The sequence below is a fragment of the Erpetoichthys calabaricus genome, chromosome 15 (genome assembly GCF_900747795.2).
Source record: "Erpetoichthys calabaricus chromosome 15, fErpCal1.3, whole genome shotgun sequence".
In the NCBI taxonomy this organism is placed as follows: Eukaryota; Metazoa; Chordata; class Cladistia; order Polypteriformes; family Polypteridae; genus Erpetoichthys; species Erpetoichthys calabaricus.
The window spans coordinates 93,464,287-93,488,981 of NC_041408.2; the positions used below are offsets into that span (position 1 = coordinate 93,464,287).

The following is a 24,695-nucleotide window of genomic DNA, read 5'->3' on the forward strand; positions in this document are numbered from 1 at the left end:
CAAATATCCATCCCCATATCAGAATTTATGAGTAAGTCCAGTGGAGACCACTTCTGATCTTTTTTTTTCTCTAAATAGCTTGTCCTTTTTCTTTACCTAAGCAGCATGGTGTCAAATAAAAAGCAAGAAAAATTCATGGCAACTCTTCAAAGCTTTCTTGTGTTGAGCGGCCCAGGGATGTGTGGTGGAAGCTTTTGCAGAAGTTGCCCATTGACCGGTATATTCAGTTTATTAAAGAAAAGATGCTCTTCAGCCGCTCCCTGTGGAATGCTCTTGAAATTGAGTTGGTATTCAGCCTGTCGCTTTGTCCATAAGAGAGATTTTCAAAGGGGCGGAGTGCTTTGATCTGGCGGTACGGTAGTGGCACTCTATCTCTCACAGGGGGTTTCGCATTCCTTTTCAGCTCCCTTTACCTGCTGAATTTAACAAGTTCAGCAATACTGGCTGGCACCTGCCTGCTCACTTTCCTTAGAGATCAATGTTTACCTCCCCAATGTGAAAGCATAGATTTATTTTTTTAATTGGCCTGTTTTCTAAAGAAATGTGGGAGGAACTGGGTGGAGTGAGCTGATTATCTGGGAAGCTGATAAGGAGCGTCATGAAGCACTTTGTGGAGATAACACATTTTGTGGTGTGTGTTGTTTTCAGCGATGGCGAATCTTTAAATCCCTCACTGCTTTGCAGTGGCTAAATGACTTTATGTTGCCTTCTGTCCACCTTGGATGGCAGAGGTGGCACCAACCTCGCACCTTCGTTGGCTGCATTCCAGTATAACATTTGGGAAAACCAATTTGGATGAGTCCAGGAAAACTTCTTGTGCTTGTTTCATTGGACTAAATAGCAGTTGATAACCACACATCACTTGGTGTTCTAGGTTTCTGAACACAGCAGTAACACGTCCACCAGTGGAGGTTGGGCAGCACTGTGCGTTCAACTGATTTAATGAGACAGAAGTGCTAATAAAGAGAGTAACTGCGCAGCTTTCACTACCTTTTCTGGTGTTAGGTTGCCATTTTGGATTGACGTCCTGATCTTGCATTGGACAAACTTGGACTTAATATACCAGCCCCAATTCTAGAAAGTTGATTCTGTTCATCTGGGCATAGTTCTTTTCCAGGGAGATGCGTTGCATCACTCATCCAAGTGACTTCCTCCGTCTCGGTTGACTGCAGGTTTCTCCAACCTTATAAACAGTACCGTGGCATAATGACCGAACCTAGCACCATTGACTAACAGTGGGCTGTGTGATCAATGATGTGCAAATTGTCCATCGATCATTGGCCATGAGTACCACTCAGAGTTGGGGAATGGCTGCAATCACAGCATTGTAAGATGGTGAAAGATGTACCCTTAGACCCCTCCTCGGTTCAGAGATGGTCGTTCCTTTGTCACATAAATGGCCTCCTTGTCTCCTCGCTTAAACCAGTGTTCCTCCCTTTCCAGGATGTGCACATCATCACTGAAAGAGTGACCACTGACCTGTAGGTGTAAATAGACTGCGGTGTCCTGGCCTGACGAGGTAGCTCTTCTGTGTTGTGCCATCCGGCCAGTGCTTGTTTGGTTTCCCCCATGTATAATTCACGTCCATTCTCTTGGCACTTAACTGCGTAAACTATATTAATCTGTCTGTGCCGGGGCACCCGAACCTGGGGGTGTACCAGTTTTTGCTGTAGCGTGTTTTGGGGTTTGAAAGCCACTGAGACCTGGTGTTTTTGGGGAAAAAATGCGTCTCAGCTGTTCCGATACTTCAGATACATAAGGGATCACCAAAGGTTTTTACTTGGGCAGCGGTTATCCTTCCTTACCTGGATTATTGAGCTGACATCGAGACCTACCAGCCCCAAGTTTCTGAGGTGGAAGTCCAACTTAAAGGGATCTTCCAGTTGAAAATTCCAACTAGGAGCTCTTTTGAGAACAACCTGCCTGAAGAAGGGGGCCCCAGTTGCCTTGAAAGCTTGCACATTGTAATTGGTTCAGTTAGCCAATAAAAGGGGTCATTTTGCTTGACTCCTCGGTGACTAAGAACTCTGTAGTGAGAAGTCCTGCAAAATGACACCTTTAACTGGCTAACTAGAGAGATTACAATATGCAAGCCATCCATCCATGCATTTTCCAACCCGCTGAATCCGAACACAGGGTCATGGGGGGGTCTGCTGGAGCCAATCCCAGCCAACACTGGGCACAAGGCAGGAACCAATCCTGGGCAGGGTGCCAACCCACCGCAGACCATATACAAGCTTTTGAGGCAACTCAGGGCCCTTCTTCAGGTAAGATGTCCTACAGAAACTGGAGTTCCCTGTGCTTCTATAGTCACCAGGGCCGATTTACAGCATTGGGAAACCTTTAAGTGAGACATCTTAAAGTCACAGGGCTTATGGGCAACTTCAGAACACTGCAAGAGCGAAAAGAATGGGAAGTCAAACTGATGCTAAAATTGGACACATTACAACATGGTTTGAATAGAGACAAGAGTTTCATGGCAGATAGGATTGTTTGCATCTCGCAGACTGACTTAGACAACCTGAATACAGACCAACGTTGTATTGAAAAACTCGCCAGAAACTTCAAAAGACTATCCAAAGACCTTGACTAGACATTGTTCTCCTTTTGCTAATTGAATCTTAGACTGGAGAGGTCTAAATGAGACCTCTTAAATGTAAAAAATTAATAAAGGTTTTCCAATGTTGCATTTGTCCTGGTGTCTATATAAACACCGGGAACTCCAGTCTCTGTATTCCATCTCGCCTGAAGAAGGGGCCTGCGTTTCCTCCAAAGCCTTGCATATTGTCATCTTTCTAGTTAGCCAATAAAAGGGGTCCATTTTGCCTAACTTGTCCTTGCATCCATAATGGCTAACATGGTACAACACCCCAGCACTAGGAACTCTAAAATTCAGACTTGCCGCTTCAAAAGGAATGCAGTGTCGTTTTAGATTTTGAAATCAAATTGGACTTTGATTCTTGTAAATTACATTTTTTTTTTTTTTTTTTTTTTTTTTTTTTTTGTGAGAGTGAAATGAGTTTTGCAGGTCGCCAGTTATGGTTGTGTAAATTTTGAAAGTTTCTTGGTGACTGGAGCTTCTATTTAGATGGGGGGGGCGCACACACACATGCTCCACACCTGGATATTTTATAGGCCTGGGTGGGATTTCAGGTTGAATTTTAGGAAAAAAGAACCTAATAGCCCAAGACAATCTGATTTAGTCCTATGTACACTTTCATGACGGAAAACACCAGCAAGTTAACCTGGTAGTATCTGAAAAACCCCTTAAAAATCAATGTGGATAAAACCCAAACCCACCCCAGCCTCTTGAGTTGGTAAATGACAAGATTTAGGACACCTTTTTGTTTAGTCTGATGTTTTTACAAAATTCGGAGCATTATTGTAACGGCTCCTTTCAAGCTGAGGAGGTCATCAAGTCAGTCGGGTCCGACATTTTTCACTTGAGAGATTTTTGCATCTTTTTGCACAGGAAATACTGTTTGGTTAACACTTGAAGTAATTGCACATGTCAAACAAATGAAGCTTTGTTTTTCAAATTTCCTCCCGTTTTTCATTTTTACCATCTTGTAGTCTTCCCAATGTGTATATTTAAAATGCCCACTCATTTTATTTTGTAACGGTCCTAAAGAGCAGCTTATCACTAGTACTTTGAAACACAAGGTGGACAAAAAGGGTTTGAACTTTTTTTTTTTTTTTAAATGTATTACTAAAAGCTTTTTTAAAACTATTCCACATTTTAACATTGAAAACAAAATTGCAAAGTCCAACCAATTCTGTGATTAAAGTAACCTGAAATGCCTTTGTCATTTTACAGTCCCCTGTTATGTTGTAGAACATCGACAGTCCATTTTTAGTTGACTGTGACAGTGACGTGGGGTGGTAGTGTGCCCCCTCTCTGCTTCTCTTTTAGTAAAGATGTTTGTTTCACATTTCCAGATGTCAGAACTAAACCGCTGCTGGTTGTATTATTGCATTGGCCTTCAGGGTTAAAAAGAAGCTGATTTGCTGGAGTGTGAATGAACCTTTTCTTAAAATAGGACTTCAGCTCTTCATCCATCTATATCTTGTTACTTCCTAAATTTTAAAATTTATAAATGGGTAATTTTTAAACATGAACTGTTTGGTTGTTTGACTGTCAATGGGCTGTTTATGTGGCGGAGTTCCGGCTGAGCACTTTTTAGGACTTCAGAGCAATTGTGATGAGAGCAGACCATTCAGCCTACCAAGCTGGTCCCATTTTTTTACAAAAAAAGATGATGCTTTATTTAAATATTCTTTTGGAAAGAATTAAAATAATTCAGTTGGATTTAATTTTTTTTTTTTGCAGAAACAAATGGATTGAAGCCCTTGGTTAAGGAAGTGACTACACTGGAGCTTTCTAAGGTGTTGAGACAAAGACACAGACGGAGCATTTGTGCCCATACATAATAAAAAAAATTGCAGGCTTAACACCGCAGTCCTTGTCACTTGATGATGCTGCTGGAATAAGCTGCAACCTTTAATGACCCCAAATGGGAATGAAAAGATTCCAAAAAGACAGTTAATTTGAGGCAAAAAATATACAGTATGTAGATGCTCATTGCTACAAGGACTGCTGTTGCAGTAGTAAGGTGCTGTGACTGTGTGTGGTAGTGGTGGGTCGGTACTAAAATTAACTTTGGCGCCAATACCACCTTTTGCACCTCAGTACCCATCCCAAAACAATACTGAAGCAAATAACGGACAGCCAATCCCAACTCCAAGCCCCTTCATTCCTCCCACTCTACCTGCCTGCTACCATATAAAAGTGAGCCTTCCCAGCCCACCACACTCTGCGTATTAGCAGTTGAGGGGCAGCCTTCTTTCCCAAATGGAGTTTCCAGAGCCTTAATATAAATGTTCAAAGAGGTGGGATGGGTTCTCCCCTTGTGCCAAATTTTAAACATGCTCCTTACTTTGAAGAGCGGAGTGTTTGTAGTTTTTGTTCTGATTTGTGCATCCATTTAGTTCTGGTATTGAAATGGGGTTGATGCTGGTACCATACCTTTTTGTTTTTTCCCCTCCACATTCGTGATTTTTATTCTTGGTATGCCACACCACCCCACCCTAGTGTGCCATCTAAACTGGTAAGCACATGGCATTGTGTGTTTTGTAGCACTGAGGTTGCACAATGTGTTTTGTTTTAATTACCCTCCCTACTGAAAACCAAACAATGCCAAATAACAGATGACTCTTCATTTTGGTACTAAAACCTCCTAGATGTTGGGTGATTTTTTTTTTTTTTTTTTTTTGGTGTTATATAATATGAGTTCAGCTCTAATACCTGTAATCTTGTCAAGTGGCTTTTCCGTACACCATATTGCAGCATACAGTGCCACTAAATGGAACACTACTTTACCTGTCTTCACATATATGTTGCAGTGTGGTCCAATCTTTTGACGTCTCATGTGATGAGAGAACTTCTGATCTGCCAATGCACTCATGCTTGGGAACTTCACCTATGATTGGTTACCGCACTCGCTTGCTGTTTGACTGTTTATTATTGATTACATCTCGCCTGAAGAAGGGGCCTGAGTTGCCTCGAAAGCTTGCATATTGTAATCTTTTTAGTTTGCCAATAAAAGGTGTAATTTTGCTTGGCTTTTCTCTGTTTGACTGTTTGTAACTGGAAAAGCTTAGTTTCCAACAAAGTGGGAGTACTGAATGGAATTTATTAATTGGCACTTTTCACAATTGGTATATCCTAATTTATACAAGGAGTTGTGCAAATGTTACTGCAAGCAATTTCATGTTTTTTTTTCCCTTGGATGGATAACCGTTAAGATGTTGCATGTAGGAGCAGACACCTTGAATACATCATTAGCATTCTGTTCATCAGCTGAAGTGTTTCTATTTTGTTAAACTCCCCGATAGACGTTTAAATAGATGGACTAGATCTTTGAGGTATCTACAGTGGTGTGAAAAACTATTTGCCCCCTTCCTGATTTCTTATTCTTTTGCATGTTTGTCACACAAAATGTTTCTGATCATCAAACATATTTAACCATTAGTCAAATATAACACAAGTAAACACAAAATGCAGTTTGTAAATGGTGGTTTTTATTATTTAGGGAGAAAAAAAAATCCAAACCTACATGGCCCTGTGTGAAAAAGTAATTGCCCCCTGAACCTAATAACTGGTTGGGCCACCCTTAGCAGCAATAACTGCAATCAAGCGTTTGCGATAACTTGCAATGAGTCTTTTACAGCGCTCTGGAGGAATTTTGGCCCTCTCATCTTTGCAAAATTGTTGTAATGCAGCTTTATTTGAGGGTTTTCTAGCATGAACCGCCTTTTTAAGGTCATGCCATAGCATCTCAATTGGATTCAGGTCAGGACTTTGACTAGGCCACTCCAAAGTCTTCATTTTGTTTTTCTTCAGCCATTCAGAGGTGGATTTGCTGGTGTGTTTTGGGTCATTGTCCTGTTGCAGCACCCAAGATCACTTCAGCTTGAGTTGACGAACAGATGGCCGGACATTCTCCTTCAGGATTTTTTGGTAGACGGTAGAATTCATGGTTCCATCTATCACAGCAAGCCTTCCAGGTCCTGAAGCAGCAAAACAACCCCAGACCATCACACTACCACCACCATATTTTACTGTTGGTATGATGTTCTTTTTCTGAAATGCTGTGTTCCTTTTACGCCAGATGTAACGGGACATTTGCCTTCCAAAAAGTTCAACTTTTGACTCATCAGTCCACAAGGTATTTTCCCAAAAGTCTTGGCAATCATTGAGATGTTTCTTAGCAAAATTGAGACGAGCCCTAATGTTCTTTTTGCTTAACAGTGGTTTGTGTCTTGGAAATCTGCCATGCAGGCCGTTTTTGCCCAGTCTCTTTCTTATGGTGGAGTCGTGAACACTGACCTTAATTGAGGCAAGTGAGGCCTGCAGTTCTTTAGACGTTGTCCTGGGGTCTTTTGTGACCTCTCGGATGAGTCGTCTCTGCGCTCTTGGGGTAATTTTGGCCAGCCAGCCACTCCTGGGAAGGTTCACCACTGTTCCATGTTTTTGCCATTTGTGGATAATGGCTCTCACTGTGGTTCGCTGGAGTCCCAAAGCTTTAGAAATGGCTTTATAACCTTTACCAGACTGATAGATCTCAATTACTTCTGTTCTCATTTGTTCCTGAATTTCTTTGGATCTTGGCATGATGTCTAGCTTTTGAGGTGCTTTTGGTCCATTTCTCTGTGTCAGGCAGCTCCTATTTAAGTGATTTCTTGATTGAAACAGGTGTGGCAGTAATCGGGCCTGGGGGTGGCTACGGAAATTGAACTCAGGTGTGATACACCACAGTTAGGTTATTTTTTAACAAGGGGGCAATTACATTTTCACACAGGGCCATGTAGGTTTGGATTTTTTTTCTCCCTAAATAATAAACACCATCATTTAAAAACTGCATTTTGTGTTTACTTGTGTTATATTTGACTAATGGTTAAATGTGTTTGATGATCAGAAACATTTTGTGTGACAAACATGCAAAAGAATAAGAAATCAGGAAGGGGGCAAATAGTTTTTCACACCACTGTACGTTGATCCTGCCAAGTGGTCTTGCAAGCCTGTGTACCAAAAAGGTGTGAATTATCTCTGGCCTACTTTGACCCTGGTGTGTGTGTGGGTATGTTTTTAATTTTTTTTTTCAAGGTTTAATCCATTAGTATATTTAACATGGCAGTTAGACAAGTCTGGGTATTCTAAAATTTTGTCTCCAAAGTGCAAGTAATAAATGACAAATGTAGGTCTGCTGTCGTGTGTGGTTGCAGTCCACCTAGGCTGAATAGGATCTGGCAAGCTATGTTCTGTGCGGTTTGGTAACTCTGTCTCTCTCTATATAATACACACATACAAGGGCCTATGTTCTAACAGACACAAGCAGCATATCCCGCACAGACATATTCCTTTTCTTGTCCATTGTTTACAGTGTACTTTTTTTCCATCAGACTGCTACAGGACTTTTTTTAAAAAAAAATTTTGTGCCAAGACCATTTTTTATACAGCCCAGTTTAAAGTGTCTCGTGTGCTCAGAGGTTTGCCTTTATGCTCCTCTGGCTGGCCGTAATTCCTAGTGGTGACCTTGTGACTCATGTTGCAAGTGGCACGCTTTGTGTGTGAATCGGTGCACCCGTGGGACATTTTCATGCTCCTTCAGGACCTTTTTGTCGTTTTGCCTGGAGTAGTTGCCGTGGAGCAGGGTGAACAGTCTTGAAACTGAGCAGGTTTATTTTTATCTTCTGCTCTCTGGCAGTGTGTTTTTAATTCTTGCTAAGTCACCCTTCTCTGTAACTTGAGAATTCCCTGATGTTCTCTTCATTCCAGCCTTGAGTCTACCCATGTTTCGCGCGTTCTGGAAAGACTAGAGGCCTCTGAAAAAGAACTTCCAGCTAGACATTTTTCAATGACCAGTCTAAGTTTAAAACCTTTTATTTCTAATAGAGTGAACTTCTTGCATTACTTTTGCAAATGGGTGGCCTACTTACTTAAGCCTGGTTGTATTTTGTTTTTTGTGTCACATACAGTATAATTTGCGTAAGGTTGTGCCATCTTATTAAATTCTTGCAAAGTTTTGGTTTCCTTGTCACCCCCTGTCTCTTTCAGATGGTCTTTAGTATTGTAGCCAGCAGGTGGATTTGACAGGGGTTACGTAATTCATGTCAAATTTAGAGGCTGCTCCGAGAGATCCTCCGGGGTTCTGATACTGCATGTTCCTTTACAGACTATCAGATATTAATGGCTTCACCACATGAGGATAAATTCTGTAGTGGTGGTCTCCAACTCTGGTCCTGGAGCGCCACTGTGGCTGCAGGTCTTCCATTCTAACCCATTTCTTAAATAATCAGTTTTTGCTGCTAATTAACGAACTTGACTTTTTTTTTTTTTTTTTTAGACTTTGAACTGCTTCTCCCAACTCCCCTCCTTCTTTATTTTCAGATATTGCATGATGGGCACAGGTTAGCTGGTCCAGTGTTGGCTCACTTTGTATTATTACTTGACTGCTGATTTAGATAGAACTTTATTAGGCTTTTTACATTTTTTGGCTTTTTATGGAAGCTAATATATACAAAGGTGTGTGCATGGTTGTGTATATAGGGAGGAGTCAAGCAAAATGACTCCTTTTATTGGCTAACTAAAAAGATTACAATATGGAACATTCAAGGCAACTCGGGCTCTTTCTTCAGGCAAGATGTAATCTGAGTCACCTCAAACTTGCATATTTTAATCGGCCAATGAAAGGTCTCATTTTGTTAGCCATTATGAATGTAGACAGAAGTCAAACACGGTACAACATCCTAGTACTAAGTGTATATAGAATGACTAAAAAGGTAGAAAACAAAGCACTACTTCACACTTGGCTTGGCGTATTGCCTTCCGTATAAAGGAGCCCCGTTTTGTTTTCTTGACACACTTCTGAGTGATTCATTGAAAGTCTTCAGTGTTAGTGTGTCAGAGAGAGGATGTGCAACATTGTTCGTAACGGCACTCCATTTTGTTTTCTTTCTCTCCTTTGTTGCTACCTGCAGAGGGTGTGAAGTGCGTCCCGGGACGTAACTGAGCCTCTCCTTTTCAGTTAGGAATCAGTTTAGGAAAAAATAATCAAGGTCCAAGTCTTAAATAGTAAGTCAAATTAAATCTAAGGGAAAAGAGATCATTAGCAGCAAAAAAGGGTCACGGGATTAAAAAGGGTTGGAATGAAAACCAGTAGACCCAGCAGAGCTCCAGGACTCGAGTAGAAGACCCCTTTTCTGTAGTCTCTGTGGACAGCATGCTTATGATGAATGTTCTGACTTCAGCAGTGGTGTGGTGACATTTTTATTTTTTGCTCCTGACTTCATTCATTGTACTGATTTAAGGACCTTTTGAATTGCAATGTGTATTGTATATTGGGTATAAAATTTTGCCAAATCAATATGTGGACAAGATGTCGCTGTGGCGACCCCTAACAGGAGCAGCCGAAAGAAGACGGCTGTATAAGATTCTAAGTGTGTCACCTTACTGGCAGTGACGTGCTGGGATTTAATGAGCACAGAGAGTTTAGGGGTTTAAGGACCACATGCAAAACCAAAGTCACAACAGTAAGAGGGAAGCCTGTGTGTTGGAGTTGGCAGAAATCGTGTAGCTAATGTCACAGGTAAATTCTTTAAAGAGAAGGTCATTGGTGGATTGACTTGGCATTGCAAAGTGTATGTGGTGTTGTGTTGGTGGTTTTATTCATTTGAACTTCGGTTTAAAAAAAAAAAATAAATAAAATGGCTACCTCTTAATCCCAAGGGGGAAAAATGTGTTGTAGCCTGTGTGGGATATCTTAGATTGCCAAACCCCAGACACATCACAACAGTCCAGGGTTCAAATATTCTTTTCATTAAACAATACCACCTTAAAAGCTTTTTTAAAAACGTTCAATTGCAGAATTCTCTTCCTCCAACAACCCCTCTGTAGGGTGAGGCGCAGGGTTCATTGTCAAGCTGGGCACAGGAGCACTTGCAGCACATCAGTGCTGTAGCCAACAAGTCCTTCTGGGTCAGATTGATTCTTCTGGCCTACAGAGCTTAGGCAGCTGTGTGGATGTCCAAGTAGTAGGCATACCTGAGGGTTGTTGCCCCCTAGTGTACTGGGTTGGTAGGTGAGTCGTTTTCGTATCGGACTGTCTGTCGTCATCCTGGCCTCCCAACCAGGAAAGGGAACACTGATCCTAACAGGCTGGTGATGCTTTAGACAGGTAAGGAAGCACCTGCACACCTGGCTGTCATGCCAGTCCCTCAATACGTTCACTTCTACTGTCACAAAGTCCAGTAGGGAACCCCATCTTATGGTGTATGTGAATGCTTTCTGTCAAGTCATTCAGCAAGGCTATGCAGATGGATGTTCGAGAGGTGTGCTTTGTCCGAGAACTCCATCGGGGACTAATCTGTGTTTTTAGCTTTTCTGGATGATGGTTTGTTTTACTGAAATTGCATTCGTGCTTCTCTGCCATTTTCAGACCCCATTTGTTTCTGGTAATTTTGTCCTTTTGCAGATCTGCCTGACATGCCAAGGTGTGCCCCATTACAATTAGGTCCTGTCTGTCTGTGTTTTTAGAAGCTTTTTGCCCCCCTCCAGAGTACATCACAGTGTGAAGAGTTACTACCTTCTGCTCATTTCGAATTCCTGCCATTAGTATGCTTGTTTTTGAGGCTTGTTGCTGCTTTTTAGGCCGTGTTGCCTAATTACACGTTTTGTTTTTGGAGGCGTCTGGCAGTTCTCAAAGTGGCTTAAATTACTGACTCTGTTCTGTGACTCTGGAGGGACCAAGGCTGAGCTCAATCTGACATGTGAACAAATGAGATGAGACCATCTGACTTTATTAATCCGCAGTGTGGAATGGTGCAAAGTTCAGCGTCAAACCTTAGCACTGATGTTTTCAGAGCGCCATAGTAAACAGATGTATAAGAATGATTTACAGGTGAGTACTCTTTGTTTTGGAGGCCAGGATCAGTCTGTTGTCTGAACTATTGTTTAAGTTCATCTTCTGTTGTCATTACTACAAGGAACAGTTCTGTCTTTTCTCTTCACTCTGCACACCTCAGACTATAAATAAAAGGGCAGGTCTTGTCACTTGCAGGAATTCTCCAATGGCTCTATGGTGATGTGGTGTATTGACAAGAAGGGCACGAGTATAGGAGTCCGATGGGGAACTTTTTTGTTTTTAAGTATATATATTAAAAAAAGGGACTTGGCTCCCCGATTCTTCACACACACCTTTCAGAATACTGTAAAGTGAGCTTTTCTTTAAATCGGTGCCCACATTTTGAAGAGATTTGTCTCCAGAATGTCATGACATTTGCGTTATGTCTAAGCCTGTGCTTTCCAGTTTGGGGTCTTCATCACCCTGAACAGCCCCAACTGTCCCCATCTCATTTTCTCCTCGCACTGTAAATAGAACAGCAGAGAATTTCTGCAAGTGACACGACCTGATGATTCTGCACTGATGGCGTGTATTAACATGAGGGTGGGCAATGACATGGAGCCTAGGAGTCAGCAGGAGGTCTCCACACCCCTCCTTCTTGGTGCAGAAAGAATAGCCGGCAAAACCAACTGATTGATTGAGTTTCAATGCACCAAAGAACTTCTGAGCCCAGTCGTCAATCTGGGAGTGCATATACAGGTGGCCCACTAGGAGGAGTACTTGGGGGGGGTCCACATCGGTGGCAGGCTGAACTGATTCTGTAACACTGAGGAGATAGAGAAGAAAAGGCAGAGCAGGAGATGGGGTGTTCCTTTTAAAGTGGGTCATCCTTTTATGTGCCATGTAACTCATTGATTCGGTACCAAAATCTGCAGTGGCAATCACAAAGCTCATTAAGAAGGCAACCTTATTTATTGGGCACACTCTCTCTTTACCCGCTGGAGGTAGTGGTGGAGTACAGAATGAAGTATCAACTGATGGCCATTATGCTGCATGTCCTCTCTCTCTCTCTCTCTCTCTCACACACCCTAAGGCCGGATTTATACTTTACGTGACGCGACGCATGCTTCGCAGGACGCTCCTGCTACGCAAGCATTGTACTGTTTATACTTGTGCGCGTACTTTACGTAAATCTGGAGGAATCCACCAGGTGGCAGTGCGAGATATCATCACGGTGAGAACTGTGTTGTGAATTGCCTGGAACAGCCATTAAATTCCAATGAGACCTTACCACAATATCTCTGAAAAGGATGTTTAATGATTAAATCCATCAGTCCAGGGAATTGTCTATTTCAGCTAGCTTTGGGCACGAGGCAGAAACAATCCCTAAATGAGGCATCGGCTCATTACATACATTGAATACAAGCATGTGCGCGCACACACACTGGCGTCATTTTAGTGTCGCCAAATCTGCATATTTTTGGAAAGAAACCGGAGCACACTGTGGAAACCCAGCAGGAAAACATGGAAACTCCAGGCAGGGAATATCAGCAACGTGACTCCCTGCGAGACAGCAGTGCTACCGCTCCGCCACCGTGTCACCCCCATGTGTGCCTTTTTAACAGTATTCATTATTTAAATGAAATTACCAATTTATCTGTAAAATGTAACGTACATACTTAAATGCATTTCATCATGAAAGTGATACCAAGTATAAATCTAAGGATTCTAAATGTGCAGAGTTGGAATATCATACATTTTGTGTTCAGTGTGGCGATCTATTGCTGTTTGCTGCTGCTGTCAGTACTGGAGGAAGCCGTAGAAAAAAAATGACGGCACAGAAGACGGTATGCGAGACTTTTAAAATGTATCGTGTCATTACGATCGGGAATATGCGATGCTCGAATATAAAAGCACCACGAATGCATCTGTATGTCAGCATTTTGCTTCACCACATCGAAGCACACACATCGATCCTGTAGGATCCTCAAAGCGGCTTTCTGTCACATGTAGATAGTAACCAGAGACTCTGACATCACATTCCAACTTTTAGCACACTGTGCCCCCTGACTTTTTGCTGGTACTGCAACTCGCGCGCACGTCGCGTTTAATTTCTGAGGACCTGCTCAGAGGACTCATCAAATGAACGCGTGGCAGCCATGAATCTGGTGCGTATGCGTTCTGAACGTGAAGTATAAATGAACCCTAACATTGAGGACTTGTAGCATCTTCTATCACACAAGAAGTCTCTCCAGCAAAGTAAAATTAAATCTTCATTTCAAGTACGATCTGCACCTGTGAGCCCCAATATCCATTTAAAGGGGCACCTACTGAGAGGTGGTCTCTGGCATTGACTAACCTGTGCACATGGAGACGAACTTGAACTTTTATTAGCAGGCATCACAGTTTTGAGGAATTTCTTTTTTTTGTTCCATCTGTACACATAAGGTCCATAGAATTTAAACCAGATGGTATTGTGGATCACCAGGGGGCATACAGCTCACCAAACCCTAGGCACAACAGACAGAGCCTAGTCTTCCCACACAACACATGTTTGTTTATAGTGGGGCAACGCCTTCCCCAGTTTCCTTCTGGTACAGCACAAACATTGCACACTACAACAAAGGCCTTCTCTCTTCGCCTCCAGTCCTCCACCTCCTGACTTTGGCTCCTCAACTGGGGGTTAGGTGGCTCCTTTTAATAGTGCACTGGGAAGTGCTCCAGGTGTTCCTTGACCACCTTCCAGCAGCAGTCCCGGGTGTGGCAGAAGGTTTGCCTCAAAGGGCTCCACTGTACCTGCAGCACCCCCCTGGTGACACCCATGGAACCCAACAGAGCTGCTCCAAACTGCATCTCCTGGCGTTCCCTGCGGGGATCAGTGATGCTGTAGCAACCCAGGGTGCTGCTCTCTAGTGTCCCGGGAAAGATAATACCCCAAATGTGCTCTCTCCCATGGTCCTTCCACCCAGCTTGCACTCCTGCCGGGTAATAGCCCTGGCCATCCATCACAGCGTACATCACGTAATGCCAGCACAGCATTCTATACAGTAAACTTGGCTATAGAACACTATATTGTACAGCAGAACTACTCTTGCCCAGTAATATTAGATAAGCCCTACATAAAATACACAATTTATAGTTGATGAAGGAGAACCTTCTTCAGGGCCAAGTTCTTCCTCCGACTATTAAAGCACACATGGTCCTTCTCATGCCACCATGGATATCTTCTACTTTACTGACATTGAGAATTGTAACTTTTTGTGCATTTAGTTCTCTCTCCCTGGGTATTGCTCTAAGGTGAGATCTGTGAATATTTATTTTAAACTTTAACCAAACTGGAACATTGGAACAAATGGAACAATAATTTACAGTGTTTACTCTTACAAATCTTCAGTTACCACAACACTCTGACAACCCATCCAAATGTTTGTGTTTTAGGGGGTATGTGCGGCCCCCTGTCTCGGTACTCGGACTTATTATTTTTCTACAATAAAATGAAGTGTGAAATAAAATACATTGGATTGATTTCCTGCTGATCTGTCGGTCTGTTTTGTATCGAGTCAAATATTAAGGTATCCTGTAGAGTGAAGTCCCATCAGTGCTATACTGTGAACAATTTCTCCCAGATGGTGGTGTAAGATTATAAAACGCGTTCAACAAAGCAAGGTGGCATTTTCAATATTGTGTTCTGTAGCGGATTTTTCCCTGCTTCCTTTGTTCATTTCCTTTTCTTACAAGGCAATTAATTCTCGTCCTCATTCCTCTCTACAGAGTGGTGTCTGATTTGGTCTCCCTTTGACTTGCTTATCCGATACCAGCTTTCTGACTTCAGTAACGTTACCAGAACTGTTCCAAAGCAAATAACTGAGAATTCAAAACTCGCACTACATGATTGTTGGCTGCACTACGCAACACTTCCCTCTTAATGGATCAATCAAACTTTATTTGTCTCTGGGGGTAATTTTTGTCTTTTTACAGAAGCTTTTTAAATAAATAGTGATACCTTGGAATCCAAACTTAATCTGACAAATTTTTCCCCTTTTAAAATAATAAACTGGATTTATCAGTTACTGGGTCCCACAAACTCAAATTTTCAGAATGATTTTAACAGTAAATACATTGGATTTTAAGGTAAAAGATTAACAATTTACATTTTTAATTATTAATAACATTAAAAATTGTAGCTCTAACAGCTTTCCTTTTATTTTCTTCACTACACTTTTTAGGACCCATGGCGAATACACGAAGATGTTTTTATATATATATATATATAATATATAAAAAAAAAAAGGCACAAAAGCATAAAATTAGCAGCAAAAATCACACAAGATGCTTTCACTACAGCTTCCAACAATGAACTGAACGACAAAGCGTATGGGTGGCTGGGGAAACCTACGCCCAAACACACATGAACAACGTGCTGGGCATTCGGATCACGGGGCAAAATTTTGCTTGAATTTTTTGTACGGATTCCAAGTTGTTCGAGTTCTGGGGTGTTCGGATTCCGGGGGCAATACTGTATTGTTAAATATATGTACACAATCCCTATGGTCTATGCACACACCAGAATAACTACCTACAAAGGAACAAAAATTTCAAAGGGGGACGGGACTTCAGAGTTGTCAGTGATGTGTTGTGCAGGCGTTTTGCTGTTGGTATAAAGGAGCCTCCGGATGGCCAATTGCATCAAAAGCATGAAGTTCTGAAACGGGGAAACTGATGTTTACTTCTGGATTTTCATTACCTGAAATGCGTTTTTTAAAATTAGTTGTGTGGTACTCCCAAGGATGGAGTGGACTGTGTGAAACCACAGACCTAGTAGACAACAGTGCTGCTCCAGGTTTTTTTAATTTGGTTTGGTGGCCAGTAGTAAAGGGGTGGTGAGGAGAAGACTTCAGTATGAAGAAGTAATCAATCTGATGTTTGTTTGCTGTTGAAGGGCTATCTGTTAAAATCCCAGTGCTAAGGCCTTGCACTGCTGCTTGTTAGCCTGTCTTTTTTTTTTTTTTTTTTTTTTAAATATACTTGTATATGAAGTACAGTGGAACCTCTAGATACAAGTTTAATTCGTTCCAGCACTGAGCTTGTATAGCGAATTTTTCGTATCTAGAACAAACTTCCCCATTGAAAATAATGGAAATCCAGTTAATCCGTTCCGCACCCCAAATATATTAACATAAAAATCAATTTTCCTAACAAATAACACTGATAAATTATATATACTGTAGTCTACCTTTAATAAATAACACTGGTAAATAATATAACTGATTATTAAAAGAATCAAAACAGGTGTCCAAAGTGCAGTAGAGCATTCAATAAATCTTTAAATAAATAATCCTTAAAACAGTTGTGAAGTGGAGGTTTAAAATACACAAGAATAACAATCCTTTAACACGAGGTTAAAACGTCAAAAGGATGCAGTCTTTAAAAAACAGATGACAATCCCCGGTGCTTCTTCTCTGTTAGCGTCTCACCTGCGGACTCTGCAACAGGCGAGACACTCTTAATGCAGCTGACCTTCTCTACACCGTCCTGCTTCAGCTGTTTGGCTCGCCTGTTTAGCTCACTGTTCAGCTACACGCGAGCCTGCACTTGCTCGCTCTTCCGCACCGACTTCCTACTGCTGCCTGCCTGCCTGCTTGCCTGCCACAACCTCCGTTCTCTCTCCTCTCTTTTCTTTTACTTCTTCTCCCCCTTAACCGGCTCGCGCTTCTCTATATATGCGGGGAGGACATGGCAGCTGCAGCCCATCAGCCACAGGAACAATCATGGATGTGGGCAGTTTCCCACCTCTGCACTTAAGTGAGAAACGCAGACACCGCAGATCGCGGCTCGCAACTGCTACCACGCCCCCTCGCTAAGCCGCGAGCTATACCCACAGCCTGGCTCGTGGCTCGTTACGCGAGCCAATGCTCGCATTTAGATCTGAATTTTTCGCTCATACTTTCCTCGTATTTTGAATTTCTCGTATACAGAGGTGATCGTATCTCGAGGTTCCACTGTATAAGGAAAGTATTGTAATCATCCAAATATTCAATGTCGAAATTTTGATGAATCTCTCCATTTTAAACCTCAGTCCAAAAATACTATTTTTGGAATTGTCTGCGTGTGTGTGTGTGTGTGTGTGTGTGTAGACACGATACTGGAGTACGCTTTCACTTAGGTCAACCAAATTTTGCATACAAGTACAGTGGAACCTTGGTTCACGAACGTCTCAGTACACGTACAACTCTGTTTACGACCAAAAAGTTCGCCAAACTTTTGCCTCGGTTCACGACCACACACTCGGTATACGAACAAGCCAGGTTCCCTTTTGGTTTGTACATGTTCAGTCTCTCCCTTTTGCATTTCCTGTGCAGCAAGCAAGAGAGAGCGCGACGCACACACACACACACACAGGCAGCGCGAGAGAGACAGAGAGAGGCATGCGCACACACACACACACACTCACACACGAGAGAGAGAGAGAGAGAGAGAGCGCGAGCGAGGGACGCTTAAGGTAGAGAAGGCTTATTTTTCAGTTCTATTTACAGTGATTGGTTCGTAGCCTGCATTGTTGCAATGTTACTTTTCTTGGTGGTTTATTAAATTAGGGATTTTTCAAATGTTCATTTTTTCCCCTGTGCTTAAAACCCATTTAAAAAAAAATGTTTTTAGCGAGCGGTTCCTAGCACTATAGCGCGAACTATTGCAGTGTTAGTTTTCTCTGTTCAAGGTTTTCTCAGTGTTGTTCAATGTTTGTTTTTACATTTAGTTTACCGTTACTCTGTGCATTCTATGGTATAATTAACTATATTTGTGCTTAAAAACTAAAATATATAATACAGTTCGTACGGTCTGGAACGGATTAATTGTATTTACATACAATCCTATGGGAGAAATTGCTTCGGTTCACGACCAACTCGGTTTACGACCAGAGTTTTGGAACGAATTATGGTCATGAACCGAGGTTCCACTGTATTAGGTACAAAGATTTCCATCAACTTTTGGGCTATTTCCGCTAACTGGAAGTAGTACATTATTTTTCATGCAGCTGCAGAGTCGGATTTATTCAACTTTAACTTTTAGAATGATTGTTAAATATATTTAACTAGCTGTACACCGTGGCTGTGTCCACATAGTAATGAAACGGGACAAACTTTGTTGATTTTAAAAAAAAAAAAAAGATGTTGACATTATATCTGATCGTGTTCAGCTCTGACAGGAGAGCATTCCCCGCTTGGGGAGAAAAGCACGTGGCTGTGATATCTCTGGCAATCGGCAGCAACCCTCTAAAACACACACAGCTCTGATCTCTCTCTCTCTCTCTCTCTCTCTCTCTCTCTCTCTCTCTCAAAAATGTCAAACATAACTCCTTAGCGATCTGTAGATGATGTCTGTTGAACAAACCAGTATTGCTAGCTAAGTGAAGGCAAGGTGCGCTCCAACACGTGGCGAGACATAGACCATCTTGAACAGAGGCTGGCGAGTGAATGAGGAAGGCCCCGCTCCCCTGTTCTCGGCCCACAGCCACTCTCTTGGTTTTTTGCATAAATACATTGATACCGCAAGAAAACTATGGTACTTGGCACAATGAGAGAAGTCACAAAATCAACCTGAAAGTTCAAGCAAATTATAGAAAACAAGCAGATCTAAATCTGTTTTGAGAAAAAAAAAAAGCCAAGCAAAATGACACCTTTTATTGGCTAACTAAAAAGATTACAATAGCCAAGCTTTCAAGGCAACTCAGGCCCCTTCTTCAGTCTTGGTGTCATTTTGCTTGGCTTTTCTCTACATTCATAATGGTTAACACGGTACAACACCCTAGTACTAAATCTGTTAAGTAATTCTCTCGTGAAAAGCGGATAGACATACAGACAACGCGCATGGACCACAAAATTTTGAAAACCATTTGTTAGCGAGCACCTATGGGCCAAGGGTAACCTTCGTTCCAAATTTCAAGTCCCAAGTCCTCATGGCTCGGTAGATTTTGTGATGAGCGAGTCAGGTATGGATGGATGGTTCTTTAATGTACATAATATAAATATATAATCATTGTCTTGCAGTTTACTCCTCAAATATCCAAAACTCGGTATATGAGAAAGCCGAGGAGACCATTCCCGATTTTTTCCTTTTTAAAACAGTTGCACATACAGGTGGCTTGCCACAATTCCCTTAACCAGTATGTCTTTCATTTGCAAAAGTGCTTTTTATTCTTCATGCTGAACCTTTTTTGCATTCGCTTTAAGGCACACTGACTTAGATTCCTTTGTATGCCTTAATGGATAAACATTCTTACCTTCTGGCATACTTCAAGAATTTTTTATTTTATTTTTTTATTTTTTTTTTTAACTTTTAAGTTGCTAAAGCATTTCCAAGAAAATTTCCTGTGTCTTATCACTTGGATTCCTCTGACGTATTTTAGTAAAGGTCAGGGTCCTTTCTGTGTAAGCCCGTATGGGGGAGTGTTGCACAGCATTTTTTATAATGGATATGAGGCAAACACTAAACTTGCAATAGTGGATTTTGAAGTGTATGTATTTTTGTTGCTTAATATTTGTGTTTTGGCGTCTCTGATTTTATTCCACACTCTCTCTGGGTTCTTTTGTTTTGTTGTATAGCGAACACTTCTGTAGAATCTTGGTGCAGTGTCCATATTGAATATTAGCTATTGAGTAACTAATGTTTGCTTGTATGGCACCTAAGTATCAGGCAGATATTTTAATAGCGCAAAATAAAGATAAGTCTGTACTTTTATCTTTGTATTAATGCAAAGGGTGGGGGGGGGGGGGGGGGAATACTTGCAGCCATAACTTATATTTGACTTGTCCCCATCTTTTTTTTTTTTTTTTTTTTTTTTTTTTTTTGGCCAGGTTATTCTGGAGTGGAAGATGTCCCCATCAATTCATTTGAGGATCCCGTTCTGCAGTCCAGGCCTGTCCAGATTGTCCTTGCCCATGAAGATGACCACAGTTTTGAGCTGTCCGAGGAGGCCCTAGAGAGGATTCTTATGCAGGAGCACATCCGAGATCTCAATGTGGTGGTGGTGTCGGTGGCTGGCGCTTTCCGGAAGGGCAAGTCTTTCCTGCTGGATTTCATGTTGCGCTACATGTACAATCGGGTAAGTTGGTTAGACTTTCACTTGACCAAGATGAAATGTGCTTTTGATTTTATTCCTCTGTGTGGGCATCTGCAAAGCGTTGCATTCGGTGGGTAGAAATCCAGTATATTGGGTGTGGGGTTTCCTTAATCTTTTATGTCAGTAGTGAACTTAGAATTCTGAACGAGTTATCTATGGTGGCATTTCTCAAGTTTAGGTTTTAATTAATGATATCTGTTTTGTGTTACTTATGAGATTGAAAAGCTGCTGTTTCAGGTTAGAGGGCTGTAGAGAATATCCCACGTTGAAGGTCTTGAATGTATGTGAGAGACTATTTGGAATCTAACTGTACGTGGGGAGGGCTAGATTTATAGTTCTTTGCAGTTGAGTTCCCCTAAGTAAACTTCTGAATGTGGTGATTGTGTGTTTTATTTATTTAAATTCATGGTCTCTGTTGTTAGTTCAGTTTTATTTTTGTATATCACTCTTCAGAGTGTGCTGTTATTATTTGACCAATGGCTTTATCCATGACAACTTAACATATGGGATACACGTTTCTTTTGGTTTTTCCCACTTGTGACCCTTGCATATGCATTGACTTGCTAATGGGCACACGGTGTCAGTAGTGGGATTTGAAATCCCAGCCTCCGAGTTTGAAGTCCAAAGCCTTAACTGCTGTGACTCACTGCCTTGGCGTCTCTGGTAAAGTGCAAATACTAACTTTACAAACTGTGTACGTGTTGCTGGGAGCTGTTTTTATATATTATCAGTTTTAATTTGCTTTTTTTTCTGTCAAAACAAATTGTTACTAACTATGCAATATCTGTACATTAATTGTTCGACAATGGTCTGTTGACAGTGAAGGTGAGGAGACTGAGAACTGTGAGCATCTCTGATCAAAATACATCTTGGTGGAAAGACTTTGCTGCAGAGTGGACTTAAGATGGCGACTGTGCATTGCAATGTGTAGAAATTGTAACCACAATATTTATTTCTGCAGCGCATTCTGTTACATGGGATGTATTCAAAGTGCTTTACAAGATGTCAGAATATTTTTACAAGAAAAACAAATTAACTTGAGTAAGAAGTTAAGTATCAACCTGTGTAACAGCTATATAATTGGTAGAAAAAGAACAGATAGGTGTTCCAAAATATAGGAAGAAGTAGATTATTTTAAGCTTTATAACAGGGGGTCCTCAATCCCAGTCCTGGAGGGCCACAGTGGCTGCAGGTTTTTGTTCTAACCCGGTTGCTTGATTAGAAAGCAATTCTTACCAATAATTTCATTTCATGGCTTGTTTGTGCTTTAATTCTGCTATTTCAGCTCATTCTCATATCCTGGATTTTCTTCCCCTTTCTAAGGGTACCATCCAAATGATTTGAAGGCTAAAATGGAGGAGTAATTCTCAGTCCTTCACTTTTTTCACTTCACTTTCCTCTCAAGTATTTAATTAAACCCAATTGTGTATGATAAATACACACTGGTGTAAATGGGAACAAGCTAAATGGAGAAATGCTGGTCTCTTTTGTCATTTTGCATGTTCTTGCTAATTTGGAGCAAATTAAAAACCAAGAATACGTCTGTATGACTAAACTAGACAAAGAGCCTGTTTTGACAACGTAAGATGAAACGGGCATGAGTGGAATAGTAAGTATAAGCACCACAAGCCTGATAGGTGTATTGAATGAATGCGTAATTGAATCAGAATGCGTAATTCGGCCTGGAGCTGTAGTCGAAATCGTCTTTCAGGCCTCTAGAGCTTTAATCGAAGTCGCCTTTCTCTTTGAACTTTATCGGCCGTAAATCCGCCGCCTGCTGTGATGTTGGGGTTGGATGTCGGTCTTGTAAGGTTTTTCGGGCAGCTGCACAGAAGGTGACTGCACATTCGGCTTCGGACAGATGTGAGTGAGGAGGCTGGCGATTTATGTATTAAGATAAGCAATAAGGATTCAAAATCTTAACAAGCGACAAAACTAAAGTGATGCAGAAGTGTTACTGAAGCAATAAGGGCTTCTTATTGAGCAATTCTGTTGGAGCAAAAACCTGCAGCCACTGCAGTCCTCCAGGACCGTGGATTGAGGACCCCCCATTTTATAACCTTTACCAGTATTTTAAATCGATTGTAAAGAACGTAGGTAACCAATATAACGGTGCTAAGACTGGTGTGATGTGCTCAGATTTTCTTTTTCTGGTTACGATTCTCACTGCCACATTCTGGACTAACTGCTACTGATTGTCTGTCTTCCAGCTTGGAGTGCATTAGTCATCCAGTCGACGAAACGAAAGTGAATTCTCAGCATCTTGCATTGCTAGAAGTGATTTAACTTTTGTAGTGTTCCTTAAATGGGACAAATGCAGTCATAGTAATCTATAATCGTGTATTTTATTTGCTTGATTTATTGTCGTGGCAGGGCTAAAACTGTAATCGTGGCATGTAGACCGTGTGGGCACCCTGTCTGTTGGTACTTAGTCAGTCGCTGCCTTTTAACTGAAATGTGTGTTTTGGGTTTTTTAAGAGAACCAAGGGTCCTCTTTCCTGGTATAGACCTAAAATACACACACTAAACTCTTGTTCATGAGCTACTAGACTAACTTTCAGGTAGTCCTCTTCAAATATCTACCCTCTATATTTAATGGGGATTTAATGCTGATTAGCTGAATCCTTTCTTTTATTAGCTCAATTTTTCTTGATGCTGGATGTTGCGACATCCCAAGCCAAAATAAATACACCAATGTTTAGAGTAAGCCGTTTCTCTAAGTGCATCTTTTCTGGTCGTCTCCTAAAACTTTGTTTTTTGGGGTTGGTGGTGTCCCAGCCCAACCCCGTTGGGTCCACAAAAAGGCAGATTTACACATGGGTGACACTGGCAGCCACCCAGGGCAGCATCTTGCCGGGGGTGTCATGGGGTGCCCGCAACAAATTCCTTGGAATGGTGGTCACAGCCTGAGCCTGTCAATCCAGTAGAGGTGCCATTTATGAAAGTTAAGGGGGCATGTGTACGCTCAACACCAAGCAGTGTGCGCTCAGTCTACGTTATCTAGCTGAAGGGGCACATGCTCTGGACACCATGGGGGATCTCACACCAGACTGTGGAAGCCTAGTATTAGTGTTTGCATGCCGTTTTATGAATGGTAAATGGAATACGCTACATAGATTCCATGAGGGGGGTGTGTGCTCTGGATCCCTAGGGAGCCTACCCTGTTCCCCCCCAACCCACACAGCACTTTGGTTTTGAGTACCTGAGATTTATTTTTAAGCGGTGGTAGCAAGTTGTTTCCTTCTGATACCTAAAACCCTAATGTACTTAAGCAATGTGCTGTGTGTGCGAGTGTTCACTCCTTGTCTCCTTCATGGTGTGTGTGTGTGTGTTTTCTTGTATTTGCAAGATGAAAATTCCCATGCTAGGATGAGGATCATTTTACCAACTGTGAAGTCTGATTATAGGTTAGGTAGCTTGGGAGGAACTATTTTTGTGTGTGTGTTAATGCTGTGAAGGACAAGTGGAATTAATTTTTGATTGAATGTCCTTGGACTGTTTTGATGAATTGACACCACGAGTAACCTGCTAAAGCAGCGCTTTCCCCCCCAAAGTATAATGTTTGTTTCAGTATTTGAAGACAATGTTTGAAGATTTTGCTGTTTTCCGTTGTAAAAATTGTGCCCGACTCTGGAAAATATTGAGGCCTGTGCAATTTATTCCCATACTTTGATTTTGCTCTGCAAATTTAATCGGCGGAATGGGAATACTGGGACTCGGCTCTTGAGAGGTACATGCCAGTGAATGCTAGTCTGCTGTGGTGACCAACAGGACTGCTCGACATTTTGTTTCTAGATCATTAAGCCCATGTGGGAAAGGTGGTGGGAATAATGTGATGCCAGCTTGGTCATAGGACCAAGAGGACAAATGCTCTCAAAGGAAAATGCAGGGGTGGATTTGCTGAAAGTTTGAAAAATACTAGCTAGTTAGAGGTAGACCCTCGGCGTTCACAATAATGACCTCATAAAATAAACATTTGTTTAATTGGAAGCTCTGCTGGGGACTTTCTTTATAAATACCAGCTAAAGTCACTCCCCACAGCTCCAACCATGTAGTAGTGAAACGGGATAGTGAGGAGGGCCCTGCCCGGCCCTCCACTCCTGACGTCGTGCTTTCCCAAACCGCAGCCTTTGTCTCAGACTAGTGTGAATATATCACTCCTGCAAGTGAACTGT

The 24,695-nt window shown here is 41.7% G+C and overlaps 1 protein-coding gene across 2 annotated transcripts in view; it reads left to right on the top strand.

Annotated features, from left to right (window-relative positions):
- Positions 1-24,695, top strand: part of atl2 (atlastin GTPase 2) — a 113,695-nt gene that overhangs the window by 16,708 nt on the left and 72,292 nt on the right. For both annotated transcript variants that reach the window (XM_028820242.2, XM_028820241.2), the window contains exon 2: positions 20,255-20,502. In XM_028820242.2, the coding sequence (XP_028676075.1) occupies positions 20,255-20,502 (248 nt within the window). The remainder of the gene's footprint in view (positions 1-20,254; positions 20,503-24,695) is intronic.